Source organism: Hemitrygon akajei, chromosome 3, assembly GCF_048418815.1.
Source record: "Hemitrygon akajei chromosome 3, sHemAka1.3, whole genome shotgun sequence".
NCBI lineage: Eukaryota > Metazoa > Chordata > Chondrichthyes > Myliobatiformes > Dasyatidae > Hemitrygon > Hemitrygon akajei.
The window spans coordinates 85,137,945-85,163,112 of record NC_133126.1 but is presented as its reverse complement, the minus strand read 5'-3'; the positions used below and the strand labels follow the sequence as shown (position 1 = coordinate 85,163,112).

The 25,168-nt window shown below is 44.2% G+C and overlaps 1 protein-coding gene across 1 annotated transcript in view; it reads right to left on the bottom strand.

Annotated features, from left to right (window-relative positions):
* LOC140725168 (C-type lectin domain family 18 member A-like) overlaps positions 1–25,168 on the bottom strand; it is a 71,030-nt gene that overhangs the window by 22,383 nt on the left and 23,479 nt on the right. Inside the window, exons 3-6 of the mRNA XM_073040268.1 lie at positions 11,216–11,458; positions 8,742–8,839; positions 6,768–6,889; positions 587–694 (exon numbers count right to left, since the gene is read on the bottom strand). Of these exons, the coding sequence (XP_072896369.1) occupies positions 587–694; positions 6,768–6,889; positions 8,742–8,839; positions 11,216–11,458 (571 nt within the window). The remainder of the gene's footprint in view (positions 1–586; positions 695–6,767; positions 6,890–8,741; positions 8,840–11,215; positions 11,459–25,168) is intronic.

Sequence of the window (25,168 nt, the reverse complement as noted above, 5' to 3'; positions counted from 1 at the left end):
ATTTGGAACAGCAAGGAAGCCCTCCCTGGGTCCAAGCATTCTTTCACCATCAGTTGTCACCAACAGATCAATTATCGGGTCACTACCATAAATGTGCTTGGAGGATCTGACCAAGCTCAAAGTAAGAGTTTCCTGCTCTTTAATAGTGAAATGAAATATTCACAAGGAGCTTACCAAGATCTGGGGTTGTGAAATGATGAAAATAAACACATATCTATTTGATTACTACAATATAGGAGGCCATTCGGTCAACCAGGTTATGCTGGCTCTCATCAAGCCAATCTCATCGGTCCTATTCTCTATAACATGCTCGTCGATTTCCCCGTGATTATTTTGCCACTTACCTATACTCGGGGTGGTTTATATTAGTCATTTACTAGTGTACCCTGGGACGTGGGAGGAAACTGCAGCATGCGGGGGAAACCCACGTGACCACAGGGAGAATGTGCAAGTTTCATGCGGACACTATCTGAGGTTGGGATTGAATCCAGGCGTCGGGAACAGTGAGACAGAAGCAACAGCCGCTGCACAACCCGTTTGCACCATCTGAGGAGAAAATTGGGCCCCTCTTTGCCATTTCTCTTACCTTGGCAATACCTTCCAGTGAATCCCGGCAGGCACTCGCATCGACATGAGCTCATGTTCAGCTGGCCTCTGTTACCACAACTCATCCGACAAGGGTTCCTTGGCACCTCTGCAAGAGAAGATTTCTTGGATAAATTTGGAAATATCACAGGGTTATGGTAGGTGCTACATAAATTCAAAGTTCCTTCATCATCAAATGAGTCATTCTTAACTGAAGTTATTCGTGTACTGTCAGAATTATTGCTGCAACTTATGTCCAGTATACTCCCAAAAACAGCAAAGTGTTAATCACTGTCTTAATGACGTTGGTCACATTCCCCTGCTCCTATACTGTAGAGATTTTCCAAATGCTTCTGTAAAGGCAGAGGAGCTATGGTATGACATTGCATCTGGCATGCCTCAGCTCTGGTGCAGTATTTCTCAGAGGTTACGCCAAACTACCCTGGGTCAACACTGGCTTCCTTACGATCCTACCTTTCCCTCGAATGTTGCCTGCATTTCCTCAATGTCATTCATAACATCACTCTTAACAGATCTCAAAGGGGTCATAATACTTAACACCCTTCCTCCCTTCTTTTCTGTACCTTAATTCCTACACAATAGGCTCTGATTTTAATATTCCTTGTAATTTCTTTCTCTCCTTTTGTACACATCTTCCATGTCACTGGTTTCGCCTATCATCTTCTGGCTTGTAGTCCTTCTCCTCCCCCCAGTTTCTCATTCTGGCTTCTTTCCCCTTTCTTTCCAGTCCTGAAGAAGGGTCTTGGTCCAAATCATCGACAGTTTGTTCTTTTCCATTGATGATGCCTGACCTGCTGAGTTCCTCCAACGTTTTGTGTGTGTTTCTTTGGATTGTGTGTGTTACTCCAACATTTTGTGTGTGTTACTCTGGAACTCCAGCATCTGTAGAATCTCTTGTATTCCACGTCACTTTGTTCTTTGCATTTCCAGTAATTGTACGACAATTTTACAACCTGAGCTATTCATGCTTTTCTTTGTAGTGTCATATCCATGGCTGTTCTTTTCCTGCCCCTCCTTCGATGTTGAATCAAATGTTCTTTCAAAATACTCTGTCAATCTGGCATCATATACCCATGCATAGCTTTGCTTCATTTATGTAGACTGTGTATGTCATATGGGGTTGAAATCAGACTTGCTATAATCTCGATTTCTGTTACCTGTTTGTTACAAATTTCTTTTTTTTAAACGCTACATTGAACTCAGCAATATTATGATGAGTAGCATATAAATACTCATGCACTGTTGGAATATTAACAAAACCAGGTTCACTGCTCATTACCAAATTCAGTATAGCCTGCCCGTTACTATGTTTGGTATATTTTGTTACTAAAAGAGCTATCCTATTTTTCAGTTTTTCCCAGCTTGTCTCAATGAGAAAATAGTCTCCGTTAAAACCAGTTATCTTTGCTTGTCTAATCTTTGAATATATGTATTATACTATTTTACAGCTCTCAAACTCTGAAGCCTAATTCAATTTCTATTTCTCTAATTCTACCCAACTGTCTTTGCTTGTGTCTTGCTTTTGTTAAATCTTCGTTATTCAAAGGATAGGACCCTTAATAATTAAGGCCATGACCAACAAGGTAATAAAAGAGATCTAGAAGATTATAAGACTAGCAGGAAGGAGCTTAAGAAAGAATTTTGGAGAGCCAGAAGGGGCCAGGAGAAGGCCTTGGCGAGCAGGATTAAGGAAAACTCCAAGGCATTCTACAAGTATGTGAAGAACAAGAGGATGAGACGTGAGAGGATAGGACCAATCAAGTGTTACAGTGGAATGGTGTGTATGGAACCGGGGGAGATAGCAGAGATACTTAATGAATACTTTGCTTCAGTATTCACTATGGAAAAGGATCTTGGTGATTGTAGGGATAACTTAAAGCAGATTGAAAAGCTTGAGTATATAGTCATTAAGAAAGAGGATGTGCTGGAGCTTTTGGAAAGCATCAAGTTGGATAAGTCTCCAGGACCAGACAAGATATACCCCAGACTACTGTGGGAGGTGAGGAAGGAGATTGCTGAGCCTCTGGAAATGATCTTTGCATCATCAGTGGGGACAGGAGAGGTTCTGGAGGATTGGAAGGTTGCAGATGTTGTTCCCTTATTCAAGAAAGGGAATAGAGATAGCCCAGGAAATTATAGTCCAGTGAGTCTTACTTCAGAGGCAGGATTTATGAACATTTGGAGAGGCATAATAATTAGGAATAGTCAGCATGGCTTTGTCAAAGACAAGTCATGCCTTACGAGCCTGAGTGAATTTTTTGAGGATGTGATTAAATATGTTGATGAAGGTAGAACAGTAGGTGTAGTGCATATGGATTTCAGCAAGTCATTTGACAACATACCCCATGCAAGGCTTATTGAGAAAGTAAGGAGGCATGGAATCCAAGCAGATCTAATTCCTCTACATTTTCTGTGGATGTTAAAACCCAGGATATTTATTATTTATCTTTTACAGAAACATAGAAAACCTACAGCACAAAACAGGCTCTTTGGCCCACAAAGCTGTGCCGAACATGTCTTTACCTTAGAACTACCTAGGGTTACCCATAGCCCTCTATTTTTCTAAGCTCCATGTACCTATCCAGGAGTCTCCTAAAAGACCCTATCATATCCACCTCCACCACCGCCGCCGGCAGCCCATTCTACTGATTCGCCACTCTCTGTGTAAAAAAACTTACCCCTGACATCTCCTCTGTACCTACTTTCAAGCACCTTAAAACTGTGCCCTCTCATGCTAGCTATTTCAGCCCTGGGAAAAAGCCTCTGACTATCCACATGATCAATGCCTCTCATCACCTTATACATCTCTATCAGGTCACCTTTCATCCTCTGTCACTCCAAGGAGAAAAGGCCGAGTTCACTCAACCTATTCTGATAAGGTATGCTCCCCAATCCAGGCAACATCCTTGTAAATCTCCTCTGCACCCTTTCTATGGTTTCCACATCCTTCCTGTAGTGTGGCGACCAGAATTGAGCACAGTACTCCAAGTGGGGTCTGACATATGGCTCGAAATAGGCCCTTCTGGCCCTTTGAGCCACGATGCTCAGTAACCCCTGACTTAACCCTAGCCCAATCACGGGACAATTTACAATGACTAATTAACCTACCAACCGGGAGGCCCTTGGACTGTGGGAGGAACCCGGAGCACCATGCGGTCACGGGGAGAACGTACAAACTCCTTACAGACAGCTACAGGAATTGAACCCGGGTCACTGGAACTGTAAAGCGCTGTGCTAACCACTACGCTACTGTGCCGCCCAATCCTCCAGCCATGTATGAGAAGTGGTTACGATGTCAGAGTTCACCGAATTCAGTCTATGCCTGTAATTCATTCATCACATTGTTAAATTCTTCTTGCAGCTCCTCAGCAGTGAAGCTTCCCATGGCTGCATGAAGCAAGGCCCAGACAACATTCAGACATGAGATGACCCATGGGAAGTAACATCCAAATGAGTGGACCAACTATCTATCCTTGATGTTCAATGCTATTACTAAAGCTAAGTTCCATATAATCAATATTTACTGCATTGACCTGAAACTCTTCTGGATTAACTCCATAAATACAGTGTCTACAAGAGCAAGTCAGAGCTTAGATATCCTCTGGTGAGTAATGTACCTTCTGACACCATGTAGGAGCCATGCACCTGTTCTTTATCTCCAGTGTATTCTAGGTAGTGCATTTATTGTGTTCATTACGGTAACTAATCACATGATTGGGAGCATGGTAAAAGCGAAGTCTTCATGCTTTGTTTGTGGCAGTTTGCAGTTGGGGGGCCAACAAATATTGTATCTTCTGTTGACCACTCTATTACGCTTAACTTACACTTGAGTATTCTTAAGTTCTATTGCTTCAAGTTTGTATGCTTGCCAATTGCTAATAAAGGCTGGAATAAAGGGTTTGGCTTTTGTAACAATCATTATTGTGGCTGAGGGAGCATCATACAAGTACGACAAATCCATGGGCATCGCCAGCAGCAGCAATCTGGTTTGGTTAGAATAGGTCGCTACACATCCCTCCATTGTCAAAAGTTAGGAGTGTGAAAGAATATTCTCCACTTGCCTGGATAACTCTTCAGAAGCTCAACACCATCCTGGATCAAGTTGCTTCTTGCCTGAAACATACCCAGCACCCATGCCTCCATTAACTCTACAAATTCTACATAGTTGCTGCAGTGTGCAAAGTCTACACCATGTAGAAATTCATTCAGAATATTCCATCGACAATTCCCAAGTCTGTAGCCTCTATCAAGAGGGACAAGAGCAGCACGTGCATGGGGATACCAACAACTGCCGGTTATCCTCCAAACTGTGCATCATTCCAGTTTAGGAATATAACACCAGTCCTTCTGCATCACTGGGTCTGACCATGGAACCATCTTTCCAACAATACAGTGGGAGTCTCTTCACCAGACCAACCACAGTGTAATAACACACCACCGCTTCTCAAGGGCAAATCTATTGGTCGATAAATGCTCACTATCATCATTACGTGCCATGTTGTATGACATGGGTGATCATCCTCTTTCATCCCAGAAGTTCTAACAAGCTCTTCAAAACTTTAGTTCATCCCTTGATATAACTCACGGAATGTCATGCACTGTCAACCATGACTTTTTCCTCTATCAGTTTTTCCCGTCACTGCAAGATGTTCGAGCTTCTTGTTCCTCAGTACATGTCCCAGAAATTCCAGCTGCAATTTCCTGATTGATATCAGCTCTCTTCTTATTCTGGCTTTTTGCAACACTTCCCCATTTATTACTCTGTCCTTCCACAATAGTTTCATCATTCTTCTCAAAAAACACATTTCTGCAGCTTCGAGTCTTCCCTCACTTTGCTTTGATATTGTCCAATGTTCACTTCTATACCTCCAGATCCAGAAAGTAAATAAAACTCTTGCTTAAACTCCATTCATTAAATCAGCCCACTGCTTATTTAATTTACTATGCTGTTAATCGCAATTCTATAATTGCATTTTGACTACAAAACAAAGTTTGTGGAGAGAGTAAAGACTTATGGAATTGAGGATTAGGGGTAGGGTTGGGTGGAGGTTGTGTAGAGGTGACTGTTAGGAACACTGAGAATTGGAAAATTGTGTTGTGGATAATCTAACATCAAAGGTCAAAGTACATTTATTATCAATGTACATATACTGTTTATCACCAGATACCATCATGAGATTTATTTTCTTGCAAGCATTCACAGCAGAACAAAAATAAGAGTCAATGAAAGAACTACATACAAAATACTGACAACCATCCAATAAGCAAAAGAAGACAACGGGACAAATGTGAAAATGAAAGAAATAATAATAATAGCACTGTGTAAAAATAAACAAACAGACAGATGGATAGATACATCATTACTGAGAACATGAGTTGTGAAGTTCTTTAAAGTGAATTCATAGGTTGTCATAGCAGTTCTGCGTTGGGGTGGATGAAGTTATCACACTGGTTCAGGAGTCTGATGGTTGAAGGGTACACCAAATCTTCTAAACAATGAACACATTGGTAACATTTTATGGGATGTTTTCAAGCTTAATATTGTTAAACTGATAATACAAGTCTGGTGTATAAAGCCTTTAAGTCAGAGGAACTTTGCCTGAAGAAATTTGAAAGTGAAGGAGAATTTTTAAGAAGAGATGAAAACTTTAAGATACGGGGAGAGCCTTTAATCATAATGGAAGAGAAGAACTTATCTACAAATTGCTGCTACTTTTTTGAAAGGAAGAAACACTCACTTCTGGCAAAAGGTCTTGGACCAAAAACATTGTCTCTTGTTTCTCTCTCCACAAACTATGTCTGACCTGAGAATTTCAGAATCAGAAGCAGGTTTAATATCAAATTTGTTAAATTTCATGACATATGCCAAGCAAATTGGTGAAATTTGTTTCTGATCCTAACTGTTTTTCTTTCAAACACTCCAGTGTTCAGGTGACACTCTGCTTAGGATTTAATTTTATATGAACAGTTCAGTGCCCACATTGTATACTCATCCTTGAAGTCTCCTTTAATGAACAAGGCCGGCTATAAGGATTGCTTGAGAGTGATTTATAGCATCAAACACTCTGGCACGTTGCCAATGACAGGGCAAAACAACAAAACCTGGTGCAATGAAGGACCACGCCGGACTGCTGACAGTACGACAGGTAATAAACACTCACCACACAGACCTCCATGGTGATCCCAGGATTTGAAACAGCCTGACATGCGGGAAGTACAGAGTGAGCACGAAGGTCCTTCTTTATACGGAATGATTGTTCTCCCGTTGATTTCCCAGTTTCCTCTGAAGCAGGAAGAACGACAATGAGAGAAGGCACGGTGGAGTTCAGACCATTATAACGACTCAGGATAATGTATGCGAGGATGCAGCTGAAGTATTGGGGAAAGAGTCCGTGAATGTAAATTGCTAGCAGTGGACCCCTTGCTTAATGATATTGGTCCATGGCACAAAAAAGTTGGGAACCCCTATGCCAAAGAAACACAGAGACTGCAAATGCTGGAATATGGGGCTTAAAACAATCCGCTGGAGGAAGTCAGTGAGTGAAGCAGCACCTGTGGGGTGGGGGGGCCGGGGGGAAGGAAATGTCGATGTTGCGAGTTCCCCGAGAAAGGAGGTCCCCTCCTTTGCCATTCATCATACACCCCTCCTCAGTCCACCAATCTCCTCAGAAACCTTATCACCACTCCCCTTCTCTTTGTACTGGCCATCTAGCCTCTCTACTTAATCTTGATGCAGGATTTTTGCCCAAAACATCGACGGTGCCTTTCCTCCTACAGATTCTGCTTGACCTGCTGAGCTCTTCCAGCACGTTGTTTGGTGTTCTGTGTGTACCATTAACCCCATTTACCGTGTGGTGTCATTTGAAAAGAGCTCAGTACAGCACAGGTACAGGCCATTCATTAATACCTGTGTTAAACACAATGGCAAGATGATCAAATCCTCAAAGATGAATTTATGCAGGAGATGTTACCAAGCTTACTTAGTGCAACGCCGACTGTTAATTCTTCCTCTGTGGTGCTGATACGAGCTGCAACGGGCTTACAGCTGTGCTTCACCCAGATGTGCACTTGAACAGAGAGCAAACTCTGGTAAATGAGATTCGTAGAGACGGGTACATGATGGTTAGCACGGACATGGCGGGTAGAAGGGCCGACTTCTGTACTGTCTGACTCAATCACACTAGAAAAGAAGTTCAGTTCGTTCGCTATGTGCCGCGTTGTATGACATGGGCAATCGTGGTCTTTCCATGACCATGATTGTTCTCGGCAAATTTTTCTACAGAAGTGGCTTGCCATTGCCTTCTTCTGGGCAGTGTCTTTCAGAGGCTGTCTGCTTGGCGTCGATGGTCGCATAACCAGGACCTGTGATATGCACCACCTGCTCATACGACCATCCAGCACCTGCTCCCATGGTGTCACCCGACTGGGGGTGGGGGTGGGGGGAGAAGGGAAGGGCTAAGCAGGTGCTACACCTCACCCGAGGGTGATCTGCAGGCTAGCAGAGGGAAGATCTCTACCCCGCCACTCAAATTCCCTCTCGACTGAGCAGGTTTTGCTTTTGTAAAAGCAAGAAGAGAGTTTGCAGGTTTACACCTTTTGGGACACGAGGGATGCTGTGATGTTCTAAGGAAAATAATGGTGGGAGTGTTAAATGAGCAGCAGTGGTGCTTGCAGATTTGATTTCAAAATTCAAGAGGAACTTGGCTAAGGAGGGGTGTGGAAGACTATGGTCCGGGTGCACGTCAATGGGACTAGGCAGAATCACAGCTCAGCACAGACTGGATCTGCCAAGGGCCCTGTTCCTGTGCTGTAGTGCTCTTCGACTCTAATCGGCCCGAAAAATAATTTGTCAGCGCCAACACCAGAAATTAAAGATAAACTTGTCAGACAATGTCCCATTAATAACAAAAAGCAATGTTCTAAAGTCTTTTACTATAAAACATACTGGAGATGGTTAAAAAACCATTTGACTGACAGCCCAGGATGAAGTAATTAACTCCCAAAGTATCTATCCACTTTCACTGGGCTCCAGCTGGTGAGAAGATGTGAGGATGGAAGTATCATGACTAATGGTGGCCCACGGAGTATGGAGATCCTGGCTCCAAATGGAAACATGTTATTCAATAGGCTCTTACCCTGGAGAATAGGCACAGCCAATATTCACCGTCCACTGCCCATTCTGGACACAAACCTGCTTGCCACATCCCACCTTGCTTGAAGTGGCCCACACCAGCTGTGAAATAAAGACCAGAAGGTTAGGGGACTCTCACCCTCATAGCTCCTGCCCACTGAAAACCAACAGTGACTGAGACTGAGCGGGTGCTTGGCAAAGCAAATGTTGGCGCCAGGCAAGGTGGAGGGCAGGACTTGGCAGCGCGGAGGACAGGCAGTAATACAAGGCAGGATATGACATTATCCAAGAGTGCAGACAGTTAGATATAAAGACAAGAGATTCTGCAGATGCCTGCCAATCTTGAGAAACACACACAATATGCTAGTGGAACTCAGCAAGTCAGGCAGCATCTATGGAGAGGAATAAACAGCTGATGTTTCGGGCTGAGGACCTTCATCAGGACTGGAAAGGAAAGGGGCTGAAGCCAGAATAAGGAGGGTGATTCCAGGTGAGGGAGAATTTGGGTGGGATGTGGGGAGATGAAGTAGGAAACTGGGAGAGGAGAGGTGGAAGAGGGCAAGGGACTGAAAAAGAAGCAATCTAATAGGAGAGGACACTAGGCTGAGGAGGAAATGGAAGGAGGAGTAGGGGTACCAGAAGGAGGTGAAAAAAGACAGAAGGGAGTAGGGAGGGGAGGGGGAGAAATTACTGGAAGTTAGAGAGACCTATATTGATGCAACTAGGTTAAAGTTGGTAACATCATTGATATAGTTAGGCAACTCTGCACATTCCAGTCAATGTGATAAAAATCCGCTAAAAGTACTAAAAATTCAGGTAAGTGTCCAATGGGCAGACTATGGCCCAGGCATCTCATCTTGCTGTACCAATTGATACACTACTAACTGATCACTCTACTCTGTATGCTCTGTTCTCAGGGACACATACCAAACACAAACATCAACTGCATCTGAAATGCCATCAAGTCGGTGAAAGACGCACTTTGGTTTACCCAAAGCGGGCTGGTCTCCCGTTGGTGCGTGCTGCTGACTGGTACGTTCCAGGGTGCAGGAGTACCTCTGAGGGGTGCACTGAAGTTCGGGGCACAGCTACACTAAGGCTTTGTGGGGAAGGAGCAGAGTCTAGTGTCCCGTTGCACCGGACACCGAGGTCAATTAATCATAACAGTGCTCACTGACAGCTAGGTCAATGTCAATAGACACACACAAAATGCTGGTGGGACGCAGCAGGCCAGGCAGCATCTATAGGGAGAAGCACTGTCGACGTTTCAGGCCGAGACCCTTCGTCAGGACTAACTGAAAGAAAAGAAACTAAGAGATTTGAAAGTAGTGGGGGGAGGGGGAAATGCGAAATGATAGGAGAAGACCGGAGGGGGTGGGATGAAGCTAAGAGCTGGAAAGGTGATTGGTGAAACTGATACAGAGCTGGAGAAGGGAAAGGATCATGGGACAGGAGGCCTTAGGAGAAAGAAAAGGGGAGGGGGGGGAGCACCAGAGGGAGATGGAGAACAGGCAGGGTGATGGGCAGAGAGAGAAAAAAAAAAACAAACAAAAAAACTAAATATGTCAGGAATGGGGTAAGAAGGGGAGGAGGGGCATTAACAGAAGTTAGAGAAGTCAATGTTCATGCCATCAGGTTGGAGGCTACCCAGCCGGTATATAAGGTGTTGTTCCTCCAATCTGAGTGTGGCTTCATCTTGACAGTAGAGGAGGCCATGGATAGACATTTCAGAATGGGAATGGGATGTGGAATTAAAATGTGTGGCCACTGGGAGATCCTGCTTTCTCTGGCAGACCGAGCGTAGGTGTGCAGCGAAACGGTCTCCCAGTCTGCGTCGGGTGGGATCCAACGGGATCCCATTACCAAGCACATCTTTCCCTCCCCCGCCTTTCTGCTTTCTGCAGGGATCGCTCCCTACACGACTCCCTTGTCCACTCGTCCTCCCCATCCCTTCCCACCGATCTCCCTCCTGGCACTTATCCTTGTAAATGGAACAAGTGCTACACCTGCCCTTACACTTCCTCCCTCACCACCATTCAAGGCCCTAGACAGTCCTTCCAGGTGAGGCGACACTTCACCTGTGAGTCTGCTGGTGCGATATACTGCGTCCGGTGCTCCCGGTGTGGCCTTTTATATATTGGTGAGACCCGACGCAGACTGGGAGACCGTTTCGCTGAACACCTACGCACTTTCACCAATTACCTTTCCAGCTCTGAGCTTCATCCCACCCCCTCCGGTCTTCTCCTATCATTTCGCATTTCCCCCTCCCCCCACAACTTTCAAATCTCTTAGTATCTCTCCTTTCAGTTAGTCCTGACGAAGGGTCTCGGCCAGAAACGTCAACAGTGCTTCTCCTTATAGATGCTGCCTGGCCTGCTGTGTTCCACCAGCATTTTGTGTGTGTTGCTTGAATTTCCAGCATCTGCAGATTTCCTCGTGTTTGCTCAATGTCAATAGAGATAGTTTCGGGGTACCCACCTGTGTGTAATGCTGGCACGATGCGTTGTACTTGCACTGGCCCGTGTGGTAGTGGTAATTCTGAGCCTCCCTGAACCAGAGGTCAATGACATTCGAGAAAGATACTCTTGGATCTGTAGTGGTGTGTAAATTCCAGCCAATCTCCTCCTCCTCCTCTGCCACCTTAATCTGCTGGTCCTGCTGACTCCTCGGGCAACCACTGGCTCTCACCTGCGCCAGTCGGGCCAGTTTCTCACTCCACTCCTGTAGGGTGCGCAAGCAAACATTAGGAGTGGGGTTACACTGCCTCCTGATCTACGCTAATGTCTACAGTCTTTAGGATGAACTGCTTGCCCTTTCAGACAATCCCACAGCACTATCTAAATAGTAGAGGAGCTCTCAGATGCCCAAGTTAATAATTATCACTCACATAACAAAAGTTAAACAGATCACCTAGTTGTCAGATTGCCATTTGAGGGTACGGAAATCCAGTCACTGTTTATTTAAGTTTAGAGTTACTCTAACCTTAGAGTGAGTCATGATTTACTGAAGGTTAGCATTACTCTTTGGGTAACTACAATCAGTTTACAGAGGGCAAGTGTTACTCACCACATCACACTATAGTCAGCTTGTTGAGAGTCCAGGGAAAGTACCGCAATGTTTATTGAAGTTAAGTGCAACAACCATCACTGTATATTGAGGGCAAGAGTTAATAGCCTCTGTATCAGTACTGTCACTGTTTACGGACGGTGTACAACAGGTCAGGTTCTTTATTGTCTGCAAATTGCAGTAATCACAGCACTATGAAATCTCTGCTAAGTTCTCCTGCACATCCAGGGATTGTGAAGCTCGAGTGATAAATAATACTTCCTTCTATCTTTATCCCCCAGGGTTCCCACACTGTGCTTGATAGAGTGTGAGTCACTTCTCCAGCAGGCTAATAAATCCTCTTCGTTCAACAAACAATGGCAGTGAGCAGCAGAGATCCAGTTCTCCCCATTCATCAGCTCAGCCTTTTCTGCTGCGCACACACGTGCAAATGTGTATGTACAGAAAAAGCAACAGTGTGACCCTTAGCCCAAATCTTCACTGGGTTACAACTCACCTCTGGTCAATGGAGCAGATCATATTCCCATCAGCCACCACTGCTCTCCCAGCCCAATAAATCACTTGAATTAATGAAACCAAAACTCAGGAGGAATACGTGATACACTTTAGAACTAGCATCGTAATACAGAAACAGGTCCTTGTGCATGCCAATATAAACTAATCCCATTTGCCTGTGTTTGCTCCATACCATTCTAAACCTTTCCTATCCATGTGTCTGTCCAAACGATTTTAAATTTTGTAAATGTCTTGTCAATCTTCTCTGGCAGCTGATCCACATGATTTAAAATCTGTTTGAAATTCATCTTTCCAATCAAAGATGAACTTCTACCTAGCTGAAGCTTAGATGGAAAATGTATATTACAATAAACATTTCAGGTGACAGGGTGGAGACACATCTCTACCAAAGAAACATAGAAAACTTACAGCACAATACAGGCCCTTCGGCCCACAAAGCTGTACCAAACATGTAGTTACTTAGAAACTACCTAGGGTTACCCATAGCCCTCTATTTTTCTAAGCTCCATGTACCTATCTAGGAGTCTCTTAAAAGACCCTATCATATCCGCCTCCACCACCATTGCCGGTAGCCCATTCCACTCACTCACCACCCTCTGTATAAAAAACTTACTCCTGACATCTCCTCTGTACCTACTTCCAAGCACCTTAAAACTATGTTCCCTTGTGTTAGCCATTTCAGCTCTGGGAAAAAGCCTCTGACTATCCACACGATCAATGCCTCTCATCATCTTATACACCTCTATCAGGTCACCTCTCATCCTCCGTCGCTCCAAGGTGAAAAGGCCAAGTTCACTCAACCTATTCTCAAAAGGCATGCTCCCAATCCAGGCAACATCCTTGTAAATCTCCTCTGCACCCTTACTACGGTTTCCATAGAAACCTGTAGTGAGGCAACTGGAAACTGAGCACAGTACTCCAAGTGGGGTCTGACCAGGGTCCTATATAGCTGCAACGTTAACCATATAACAATCACAGCACGGAAACAGGCCATCTCGGCCCTCCTAGTCCGTGCTGAACTCTTAATCTCACCTAGTCCCACCTACCCGCACTCAGCCCATAACCCTCCACTCCTTTCCTGTCCATATACCTATCCAATTTTACCTTAAATGACACAACTGAACTGGCCTCTACTACTTCTACAGGAAGCTCATTCCACACAGCTATCACTCTCTGAGTAAAGAAATACCCCCTCGTGTTTCCCTTAAACTTTTGCCCCCTAACTCTCAAATCATGTCCTCTCGTTTGAATCTCCCCTACTCTCAATGGAAACAGCCTATTCACGTCAACTCTATCTATCCCTCTCAAAATTTTAAATACCTCGATCAAATCCCCCCTCAACCTTCTACGCTCCAATGAATAGAGACCTAACTTGTTCAACCTTTCTCTGTAAATTAAGTGCTGAAACCCAGGTAACATCCTAGTAAATCGTCTCTGCACTCTCTCTAATTTATTGATATCTTTCCTATATTCGGTGACCAGAACTGTACACAATATTCCAAATTTGGCCTTACCAATGCCTTGTACAAGTTTAACATTACATCCCAACTTCTGTACTCAATGCTCTGGTTTATAAAGGCCAGCGTTCCAAAAGCCTTCTTCACCACCCTATCTACATGAGACTCCACCTTCAGGGAACAATGCACTGTTATTCCTAGATCTCTCTGTTCCACTGCATTCCTCAATGCCCTATCATTTACCCTGTATGTTCTATTTGGATTATTCCTGCCAAAATGTAGAACCTCACACTTCTCAGCATTAAACTCCATCTGCCAATGTTCAGCCCATTCTTCTAACCGGCATAAATCTCCCTGCAAGCTTTGAAAACCCACCTCATTATCCACAACACCTCCTACCTTAGTATCATCGGCATACTTACTATCCAATTTACCACCCCATCATCCAGATCATTTATGTATATTACAAACAACATTGGGCCCAAAACAGATCCCTGAGGCACCCCGCTAGTCACCGGCCTCCATCCCGATAAACAATTATCCACCACTACTCTCTGGCATCTCCCATCTAGCCACTGTTGAATCCATTTTATTACTCCAGCATTAATACCTAATGACTGAACCTTCTTAACTAACCTTCCATGTGGAACTTTGTCAATGGCCTTGCTGAAGTCCATATAGACTACATCCACTGCCTTACCCTTGTCAACATTCCTCATAACTTCTTCAAAAAATTCAATAAGGTTTGTCAAACATGACCTTCCACGCACAAATCCATGCTGGCTACTCCTAATCAGATCCTGTCTATCCAAATAATTATAAATACTATCTCTAAGAATACTTTCCATTAATTTACCCACCACTGATGTCAAACTGACAGGTCTATAATTGCTAGGCTTACTTCTAGAACCCTTTTTAAACAATGGAACCACATGAGCAATACGCCAATCCTCCGGCACAATCCCCTTTTCTAATGACATCTGAAAGATCTCCGTCAGAGCTCCTGCTATCTCTACACAAACTTCCCTCAAGGTCCTGGGGAATATCCTGTCAGGACCTGGAGATTTATCCACTTTTAAATTTCTTAAAAGCGCCAGTACTTCCACCTCTTTAATTGTCATAGGTTCCATAACTTCCTTACTTGTTTCCCCACACCTTACACAATTCAATATCCTTCTCCTTAGTGATACCGAAGAGAAGAAATCGTTCAAAATCTCTCCCATCTCCCTCGGCTCCACATATAGCTGACCACCCGGATTCTCTAAGGGACCAATTTTATCCCTCACTATCCTCTTGCTTTTAATATAACTGTAGAAACCTTTCGGATTTACTTCCACCTTATTTGCCAAACCAAACTCGTATCTTCTTTTAGCTTTTCTAATCTCTTTCTTAAGATTCCTTTTACATTCTTTATATTCCTCGAGCAATTCCTTTACTCCATGCTGCCTATATCTAATGTAGACATCCCTCTTTTTCCGAACCAAGTTTCTAATATCCCTTGAAAACCATGGCACTTTCAAACCTTTAACCTTTCCTTTCAACCTAACAGGAACATAAAGATTCTGTACCCTCATATTTTCACCCTTAAATGACCTCCATTTCTCTATTACATCCTTCCCATAAAACAACTTGACCCAATCCACTCTCTCTAAATCCCTTCGCATCTCCTCAAAGTTAACCTTTCTCCAATCAAAAATCTCAACTCTAGGTCCAGTCCTGTCCTTCTCCATAATTATATTGAAGCTAATGCTATTGTGATCACTGGACCCGAAGTGCTCTCCAACACATACATCTATCAGCTGACCTATCGCATTTCCTAACAGGAGATCCAACACTGCCCCATCTCTAGTCGGTACTTCTATGTATTGTTGCAAAAAACTATCCTGCACACATTTCACAAACTCTAAACCATCCAGACCCTTTTACAGAATGAGCTTCCCAATCTATGTGTGGAAAATTAAAATCTCCCACAATCACCACCTTGTGTTTACTACAAATATCTGCTATCTCCTTACACATTTGCTCTTCCAACTCACGCTCCCATTAGGTGGCCTATAATACACTCTTATCAGTGTTACTACACCTTTCCATTCCTCAATTCCACCCAAATAGCCTCCCTAGAGGAGCTCTCTAATCTATCCTTCCAAAGCACCGCCATAAGATTTTCTCGGACAAGCAATGCAACACCTCCTCCTCTGGCCCCTCCTACTCTATCACACCTGAAGCAACTAAATCCAGGAATATTTAGTTGCCAATCACACCCTTCCTGCAACCATGTTTCACTAATAGCTACAACATCATAATTCCAGGTATCAATCCACACTTTAAGCTCATCCACCTTTCTTAAAATGCTCCTAGCATTAAAATAGATACATTTAAGATACTCTCCACCTCCTCCTCTCTTTTCATCCCTAATAATGCATTCAAATTTATTATCCTTTTCTTTCTTCTCCCCTACATCTTCGGGCTGAGCGCATCCCTTCTCCATCACCTGCCTTTCCTCCCTCACACACTGTCTACTTACTTGCTCTACTGGTGAACTAACCTCCTCTCCCATAGTTTCCTCAAATTGATTCCCGCCCCCCCCCCCCATCTTACTAGTTTAAAGTCTGCCCTGTAGCCCTAGCAAACCTCCCCGCTAGGATATTGGTCCCCCCAGGATTCAAGTGTAACCCGTCCTTCTTGAACAGGTCACGCCTGCCCCAGAAGAGGTCCCAATGATCCAGAAACTTGAATCCCTGCCCCCTGCTCCAATCCCTCAGCCACGCATTCATCCTCCACCTAATTCCATTCCTACTCTCACTGTCGCGTGGCACAGGCAGTAATCCCGAGATTACTACCTTTGCGGTCCTTCTTCTTAACTGCCTTCCCAACTCCCTATACTCTCATTTCAGGACCTCTTCCCCTTTCCTACCTATGTCATTGGTACCTACAAAGAAGATGTTAAAGAAGATGCAAGGCTCCCCTTCCCTCTGCTAACCTGCAGGTCACCCTTGGGCAAGGTGTAACACCTGCTCAGCCCCCTGAACAGGGTTACATGAAGTCATGGGAGTGGACGGTCTCATGAGCAGCTGGTGCATATCACAAGTCCTGGTTATGTGACCACTGACGCCAGGCAGACGATCTCTGAAGAGTATTGATAATGGCGGGGGTCACCCATTTTGTAAAGACTCTGGCCAGGAGAAGGCAATGACAAACCACTTCTGCAGAATACTTTGCCAAGAACAATCATGGTCAAAGTCCACGATTGCCTACATCACGTGACAGGGCACATAATGATGACGATATTACAGTACCAAATTTGTCATCAAACTATGTAAATATTGGGGAGAAAAGAAGCAAAGATAAAGCACGAGGTAATGTTACAGCTATATAAGACCTTAGTTAGACCCCACTTGGAGTACTGTGTTCAGTTCTAGTCACCTCACTACAGGAAGGATATGGATACTATAGAGAGAGTGCAGAGGAGATTTACAAAGTCTTGCCTGGATTGGGGAGCATGCCTTATGAGAATAGGTTGAGTGAGCTCAGCCTTTTCTCCTTGGAGCGATGGAGGATGAGAAGTGACACGGTAGAGGTGTATAAGATGATGAGAGGCAATGATCGTGTGGATAGTCAGAGGCTTTTTCCCCAGGACTGAAATGGCTAACACAAGGGAGCATAGTTTTAAGGGGCTTGGAAGTAGGTTCAGGGGTAAGTTCCTCCACACAGAGTGATGGGTGCGTGGAATGCACTGTTAGCAAAGGTGGTAGATGTGGATACAATAGGGTGTTTTAAAAGACTTCTAGATAGGTACATGGAGCTTAGAAAAATAGAGGGCTATGTAGTAGGGAAATTCTAGGCAGTTTCTAGAGTAGGTTTCATGGTTGGCACAACATTGTGGGCCGCAGGGCCTGTAATGTGCTGTGTTTCTATAAAGTAATTAAAAAACTCAGAATATTTTTAAAAATTAAAATTAACTTCTAAAGAAGTCCACTTCAGATTTTTATGGGAGTAAGCTTGGCAGCAATTAAAATTCATCACAGGACCAACATTTTGTTTACAACCCTGCTACTCTAAACTCCCTCTGGCATCATCAATAGACTGAGGGTAGAACGAAGAGTCAATCAGTAAGGTGCTGACAAGGCAAAGCTTGTTGAGAAACGGACTATCAGAATGCAATGTTTAACTGTTTTGGAGCGATTGATAGTTAATTTACTCCTTAATTGCAGTGAGTGCTGTAATTAAGGAGGAAACCATTATTAGATCTATTCCAATCTAAAGATGCATGTAATAAATGAGGATACAAAAAGCTTTCACAGATACAGTACTTGGCAAAAGTCTTAGACACCCTAGCTATTATATGTATGTGTGTGTAGACTTTTGCACAGTACTGTAGTCACTTTATAGATTTCACTGTACTGCTGATGATGCAGAAAAAGATAAATTTCTTGACCTAAGTGAGTGATTCTTCTATGGGTCTGAGAGTGGGAAGGGGGCAGGGAGAGGAGAATCATGGCTGGGAAAAGGGGAAGGGAGAGGGAAGACGTGGGAAGCCCCAAAGAGAGAGAGAGAGAGAGAGAGAGGAGAGAGAGAGAGAGAGAGAGAGAGAGAGAGAGAGAGAGAGAGAGGAGAGAGAGGGAGGGGGGAGAGAGGGGAGAGAGGGGAGAGGGGAGAGAGAGGGGAGAGGGGAGGGGAGAGGGGAGGGGGGAGAGAGAGAGAGAGAGAGAGAGAGAGAGAGAGAGAGAGAGAGAGAGAGAGAGAGAGAGAGAGAGAGAGAGAGATGATCAATACCCATTGTTTGGAATCAAATGACCTTACCTGGTGTCCTCGGGGTTGGGTGTGTTTGCACTCATGCCACCCCCTGCCACTGGTACTCTTTCTCTGCCACCTGTCCTATACCCCTCCTGCAGCACACTATGCTCACCATTCCCAGCATTTTTGCTCTTGCCAGATTTACAAACTCTTTCTCCACATTGACAATTATGTGGTAACTTTTACTCTTCATATACAGAGCTGTGCAAAAGTCTTAGGCACCATATCTATATACTATAAGACATTTGCACAGCACTGTCTATGAAGAGTAAAAGAGAGGATATTGGACCATTGGAAAATGACACTGAAGAGATACTAATAGGGCACAAAAAGTGGCAGACAAATGTAAGAAGTATTTTGAATCAGTCTTCACGATGGAAATCTCCAGCAAAACGGCATAAATTTGGAAGTGTCAGGGGCCAAAAATGAGTGCAGTTGCTATTAGTAAGTAGGAGGTAACTGGGAAGCTGAAAAGTCTGAAGGTAGTTAAGTCACTTGGACCAGTTGAACTACACCACCTTTTCTGAAAGAGGTAACTGAAGAGACTGTGGAGGCATTAGTAGTAATCTTCCAAAAATAACTGTTCTGGAATGGTTCCAGAGGACTGGAAAATTACAAATGTTACTCCACTCTTGAAGAGGGGAGGGAGGAAAAAAGAAAATGATAGGTCAGTTAGCCTATAATGGGAAGATATTGGAGTCCATTATTAAGGATGAGGTTTCAGGATACATGGAGACACAGGATAAAATAGGCCAAAGTAAACATGCTCTTCTTAATGGGAAATCTTGCCTGACAAATCTATTGGAATTCTTTGAGGATATTACAGACAGGATAGACAAAGGAGAGTCAGTGTATGTTATTCACTTGGATTTGAGAAGGCCTTTGACAAGGTGCCCTATATGAGATGGCTTCGCGAGAGCCCATGGTATTACAGGAAAGATACTAGCATGGATAGAAGATTGGTTGACTGGCAGGAGGCAAAAAGTGGGAATAAAGGATACCCCTTCAGGGTGGCTGTCGATGACTAGTGGCTTTGTGACCAAGCTAGCAGATGATAAGAAGATAGGTGGAGGGACAAGAAGCAGAAGGACTTAGACAGACGAGGAGAATGGGCAAAGAAGTGGCAGATGGAATACAGCGTAGGGAAGTGGTATGATCATGCACTTTGTTAGAAGGAATAAAGGCATAGACTATTTTCTAAAAGGGAAGAAAATTCAAAACTCAGAGGTGCAAAGGGACTTGGGAGTCTTTGCAGAGGGTTCCCTAAAGGTTAACTTGCAGGTTGAGTCAGTGGTAAGAAAGGCAACTGCAATTTAGCATTCATTTCGAAGGGACTAGAATATAAAAACAAGAATGTAAGGCTGAGGCTTTAAGCAAGGCATTGGTCAGGCCACACTTGGAATACTGTGAACAGTTCTGGGGCACTTATCTAAGAGTAAGTGTGCTGACATTGGAGAGGGTCCAAAGGAGATTCATGAGAATGATCCCAGGAATGGAAGGGTTAACGTATGAGGAGTATTTGATGGCTCTGGGCCTGTACATGCTGGAGTTAAGATGAATGGGAGAAGATCTCATTGAAAACTACTGATTACTGAAGGGCCAAGACAGAGTGGATGTGGAGAGGAAGTTTACTATAGTGGGGGTGTCCAGAACCTTAGGCCACTGGCTCAGAATAGAGGGACTTCTATTTCAAACAGAGATGAGGAGGAATTTCTGTAGCTAGTGGGTGGTGAATCTGTGGAATTCATTGCCACAGACAGCTATGGAGGCCAAGTCATTAAGTGCATTTAAGGCAGAGGCTGATAGGTTCTTGATTAATAAAGGTATCAAATGTTACAGGGAGAAGGAAGGGGAATGGGGTTAAGAGTGAAAATAATCAGCAATGATGGAATGGTGGAGTAGACTTGATGGACCGAGTGGTCTAATTCTGCTATGTCTTATGGTCTTATAGTCTTGAAGATCATCGGGGAAGGAGTTAATTGCAAGAATGGAAGTTCAAGTTCAGTTTAGTGTCATTCAGCCATAAATATGCATACCGTGAAATGAAATGTTCCTCTAGACCAAGGTGCACAACACACTACATATAACTCACACATACACACAAATTAATATTACCACTAAATTAACAAAGAGTAATGTGCAAAAATTACCAAAGTTTAAAAGAACTAAACAGTATAATGTTACCGGCACTTCATGTGTGATGAGACCTGGGTGGTGACAGGGAGTTCAGTGGTCTCACGGCCTGTTTCTCATCTGAACAATTCTTCTCCTAATATTAAGGTATCCTGCCTGATGGCAGGGGGTCTAAGAAATTGTTGTACAGATGGGATGGGTCAATGACAATGCTGTGGAGCCTGCCTCCTGATAGGTATCTCTGATGAGTGGAAGGGTTATGACAATGATCCTCTCAGCAGCCCTCGCAATCCTTTGTAGGGTCTTGCAGTCAGATGCCAATGCAGCTGGTCAGGACACTCTCAATGGTGCACCTGTAAAAATTAGTTAAAATGGGGTGGGGGCAGGGGCTCATTCACCTCAATATCCTCAGGAATGGAGGTACTGTGCTTTCTTGACCAAAGACATGGTGTTGAGGGATCAGTTGGGATGGTCTGTTGTGTGCACTCCCAGAAACTTGGTGCTCCAAGTTCTCCACGGAGGAACTGGGTATGTGCAGTGAGGAGTGGTCAACCTGCGATTTCCTAGAGTCCACAATCACCTCTTTGGTCTTGTCCGCCTAGAGACCTGCACCATTCTTCCAGCTGCTCTGCCGCTCTGCTCGCCGTCTCGTCATCGTTGCTGATGAGGCCAACCACTGTTGTGTCATCAGTGAACTTGATGATTCGGTTTGAACTGGATCTAGCGTGAACTTGATGATTCGGTTTGAACTGGATCTAGCAGTGCAGCCATGCGTCGCAGCAGCCTCAACACACAGCCCTGGGGAGCACCAGTGCTCAGCATGACAGAGTTAGAGATATTTCTGCCAACAACGATTACTGTGTCCAGGATCCAGTTACAGAGAGAGATGTGCAGACTCAGAGAAGACAGTTTACCCACCAGATTCTGAGTGATGATCATATTAAACACCAAGCTGATGTCGATAACAAAATCCTGGCATGTGAAGCACCATTTTCCAAGTGGACAGGACGGAGTGGAGTGCAGAGACTATGGTATAATCTCTGGACCAATTTCAGTGATAAGGGATCTGCAAAGGGTCCAATGTAGCAGGAAGATTTGATTTTAATGCGGTCCATATCCAGCACCTCAAAGCAGTTCGTTATTGTTGAGATCAGTGCCACTGGGGACGGGGGGTCAGTCAGTCGTCGAGGCAGTTATCGCCACCTTCTTGGGCACTGGAATGATGGTGGCCACCTTGAAGCCTGAGGGGACAGTGGACTATTCCAAAGAGATGTGAAGATGTTTGTTAGAGCCTCAGTTAACTGGCTACACAGTCCCTCAGCACTCGGCCAGGTACATTATTAGGTCCCACAGCTTACTCTCAAAGTTCAAATTTCAAAGTAAATTTATTACCAAAGCACAAATTTATCACCACATAATGTACAACCCTGAGATTTGTTTTCATGCGGGCATACTCAGTAAATCCAAAATAGAATCAAAGAAGATGCACCCAAAAGGATGGACAAAGAACCAATGTGCAAAAAAAAACCTGTGCAAATACAAGAGAGCGAGAGCGAGAGAGAGAGAGAGAGAGAGAGAGAGAGAGAGAGAGAGAGAGAGAGAGAGAGAGAGAGAGAGAGGAGAGTGAAGAGAGAGAGAGAGGGAGAGAGGGGGAGAGGGATGAGAGAGGGAGAGAGGGATGAGAGGGAGAGAGGGAGAGGAGGGAGAGAGGAGAGAGGGAGAGAGGGAGAGGAGAAGGAGAGAGGAAAGAGAGAGAGAGGAGAGAGAGGGAGAGATTAAATAAACATTGAGAAAATCGAGATGAAGAATCTTGAAAGTTTGTCTATAGGCTGTGGAACAGTTTAGTGATGGGGGCAAGTGAAGTTTTCCCCACTAATTCAAGAGCCTGATGGGTGAGGGGTTATAACTGTTCTGAACGTTATGGTGGAGAGCCCTTAGGCTGCTGTAACTTCTTCCTGATGACAGCAGCAAGAAGACAACATGACCTGATGATGGATGTTGCTTCCCTGCAATGATGCTCAATGTAGATGTGTTCAATAGTGGGGAGGACTTTACTCGTGATGGGGCTGGGCCATATCCACTGCTTTTTGTAGATTTCTGCTCACGGGCATTGGTGTTTCCATAGCAGACTCTGATGAAGCCAGTCAATATACTCTTCACCACGCATCTTATAAGTTTGTCGAAGTTTCAGATGTAATGCTGAATCTTTGCAAACTCCTAAGGAAAAAAGAGAGGTGCTGCTGTGCTTTCTTCAAAATTGCACTTATGTGCTGGGCCCAGGTCTTCTGAACTGCAAACACAGAGAATTTGAAGCTGCTGACCCTCTCCACCAGTGATCCCCTGGTGAGGGACTGGTTCATGGACCTCTGGTTTTCTCCTTTTGAAGAGAATAATCAGCTTCTTGGTTTTGTTGACATTGAGTATGACGTTGTTATGAAAATATTCGAGAAAGATCCCCACACCCTATGGAACTTTATGTCCGAATTAGGAAGTGAGTAATGAATCTTTTCGAGATCTAACAAGACATAATATCCTTAAGGAATTGAGCATGGGTAGGGGGAACTACATCTCTCCATTTAAGGAGTACTGCTCATCTGGCTAGAAGAGAGCAAAAAGTCAATGTTCGTTGTTTAGCCGGGGTCAAATGCTTGTCAGGGTCTTAAGAATACCAAAAAGAGCGATCAAAGGATCAGATTCCAAATGACAATTTAATATAGAAGATAAAGTTAAAAAAAACATTTTCCTAACTCTCACCTAGATTGACAGGTGTTTGTTCTTTTTTCCCTTGATAATCAGACCCTACATTTCCAGCGTTTTTTTGACTTTCGTTTTTTTCTGATCAGGCAGCAGGCTTCCCCCCCCCCCCCCCTTTTTATTACAATATATAGTTCTGGGGAATAAAAGTGTATCTCATATAATGGTTGCCTTGGAGTTGGATAGGTGATGGATTGGGTGCTTTTCTTCTTTTTCTCTCTTTTTTTTTTCCTTTTTTACTAAGGGTGATTTGCTCATTTGTTAAGACATGTATTATTGTTATTTTTGTTTATATGGCAATGATCCGTCTATATATATTATTGATTTTCTTTTCTTCGTTGTAGTTTGTAGAAAATCATAAATAAAATATTTTTTAAAAAGAGTATGAGGTTGTTATTGTGGCACCACTCAGCCAGGTTTCAATCTCTTGCCTCTTTGCTGATTCGTCACCAGTTTTGATTCAGCCACAACAATGATGTCGTCAGCAAACTTACATATGGCATTGGAGCTGTGCTTAGCCGCACAGTCTTAAGTGTAAAGCAAGTAGAGCAGAGGGGCTAAGCACACGGCCTTGTGGAGCACCTGTGCTGATGGAGAGTGTGTTTTGCCAATCCAAACTGACTGGGCTCTGCAAGTGAGGAAATCGAAGATCCAATTGCCCAAGGAGGTATTGAGGCCAAGGTCTTGATGCTTATTGAGTAGTTCTGAGGAGATGATAGTATTTGAATGTGTAGGGATGATAGGGATGTGTACATCTTTGCTGTTCAGATGTTCTGGGGTTTAATGAAGAGCCAATGAAATGACATCTGCTGAGGACCTGTTGTGCTGGTAGGAAAATTGGATTGAAATTGGCAAAAGTGGGTTGACCCAGGTCAGGGCCTTTCTCACATCAACTGTGGCCAGAGTGCGGGCTCCATGGGGTGGGGGGGGGAGGGGTCCTTTCCTCATCTGCACATCATTCAGGTGAGAAGCATCACTGCCGTTGACGTGCAGGGTGGACTTGTCATCCATTATTGTCTGAAAGCCTTGCTACATGTGCCCCATGTCTCTGCTGTCACAGAAATGGCTGTATATCCTCTGTGTATAATTCTATTTGCCTTCCTGCTGGTGCAGGGAAAGTGCAGCTCTTGCTGACCTGAGAGCTGCCTTATCCCCCAGTCGAAGGCAGCATCCTGATCTCACAGCCCAGTCCGACCTCTGTTGTCAGCCACGGCTCTCACAGAGATGTTCAATAGCGGTGACGTCCTCAATGCACTTCTCTATGTAACCAGTCACAGATCTCGCATATACTTCCATGTCAATGCGATGGTCATAGGTAGCTGCCTCCCTAAACATGCACCAGTCTGTTTTCTTTTGGCCAGGTCTCTATCTCCCTTAGAACTAACCTGACACATTTAACCAGGGGTCAGTGTACAGGAATGAGCAAAACTGAGAAGACCAAAGGACATAGGAGCAAAATTAGGCTATTCAGCCCATCGAGTCTGATCTGCCATTTCATCATGGCTGGTCCATTTCCCTCCCAACCTCATCCTCCTTCCTTTCCCCTGTAACCTTTCTCGCCCTGACTAATCAAAAACCTATCCACCTCTGCTTCAAATACACCCGCTGGCCTGGCTTCCATGGCCGCCCGTGGAGACAAATGGCCCAGAGAAACTGAAGTGAGGCCCAGGAGCAGCTTTGTATGCACGGGGACGTTGGTATAAACCAGGCC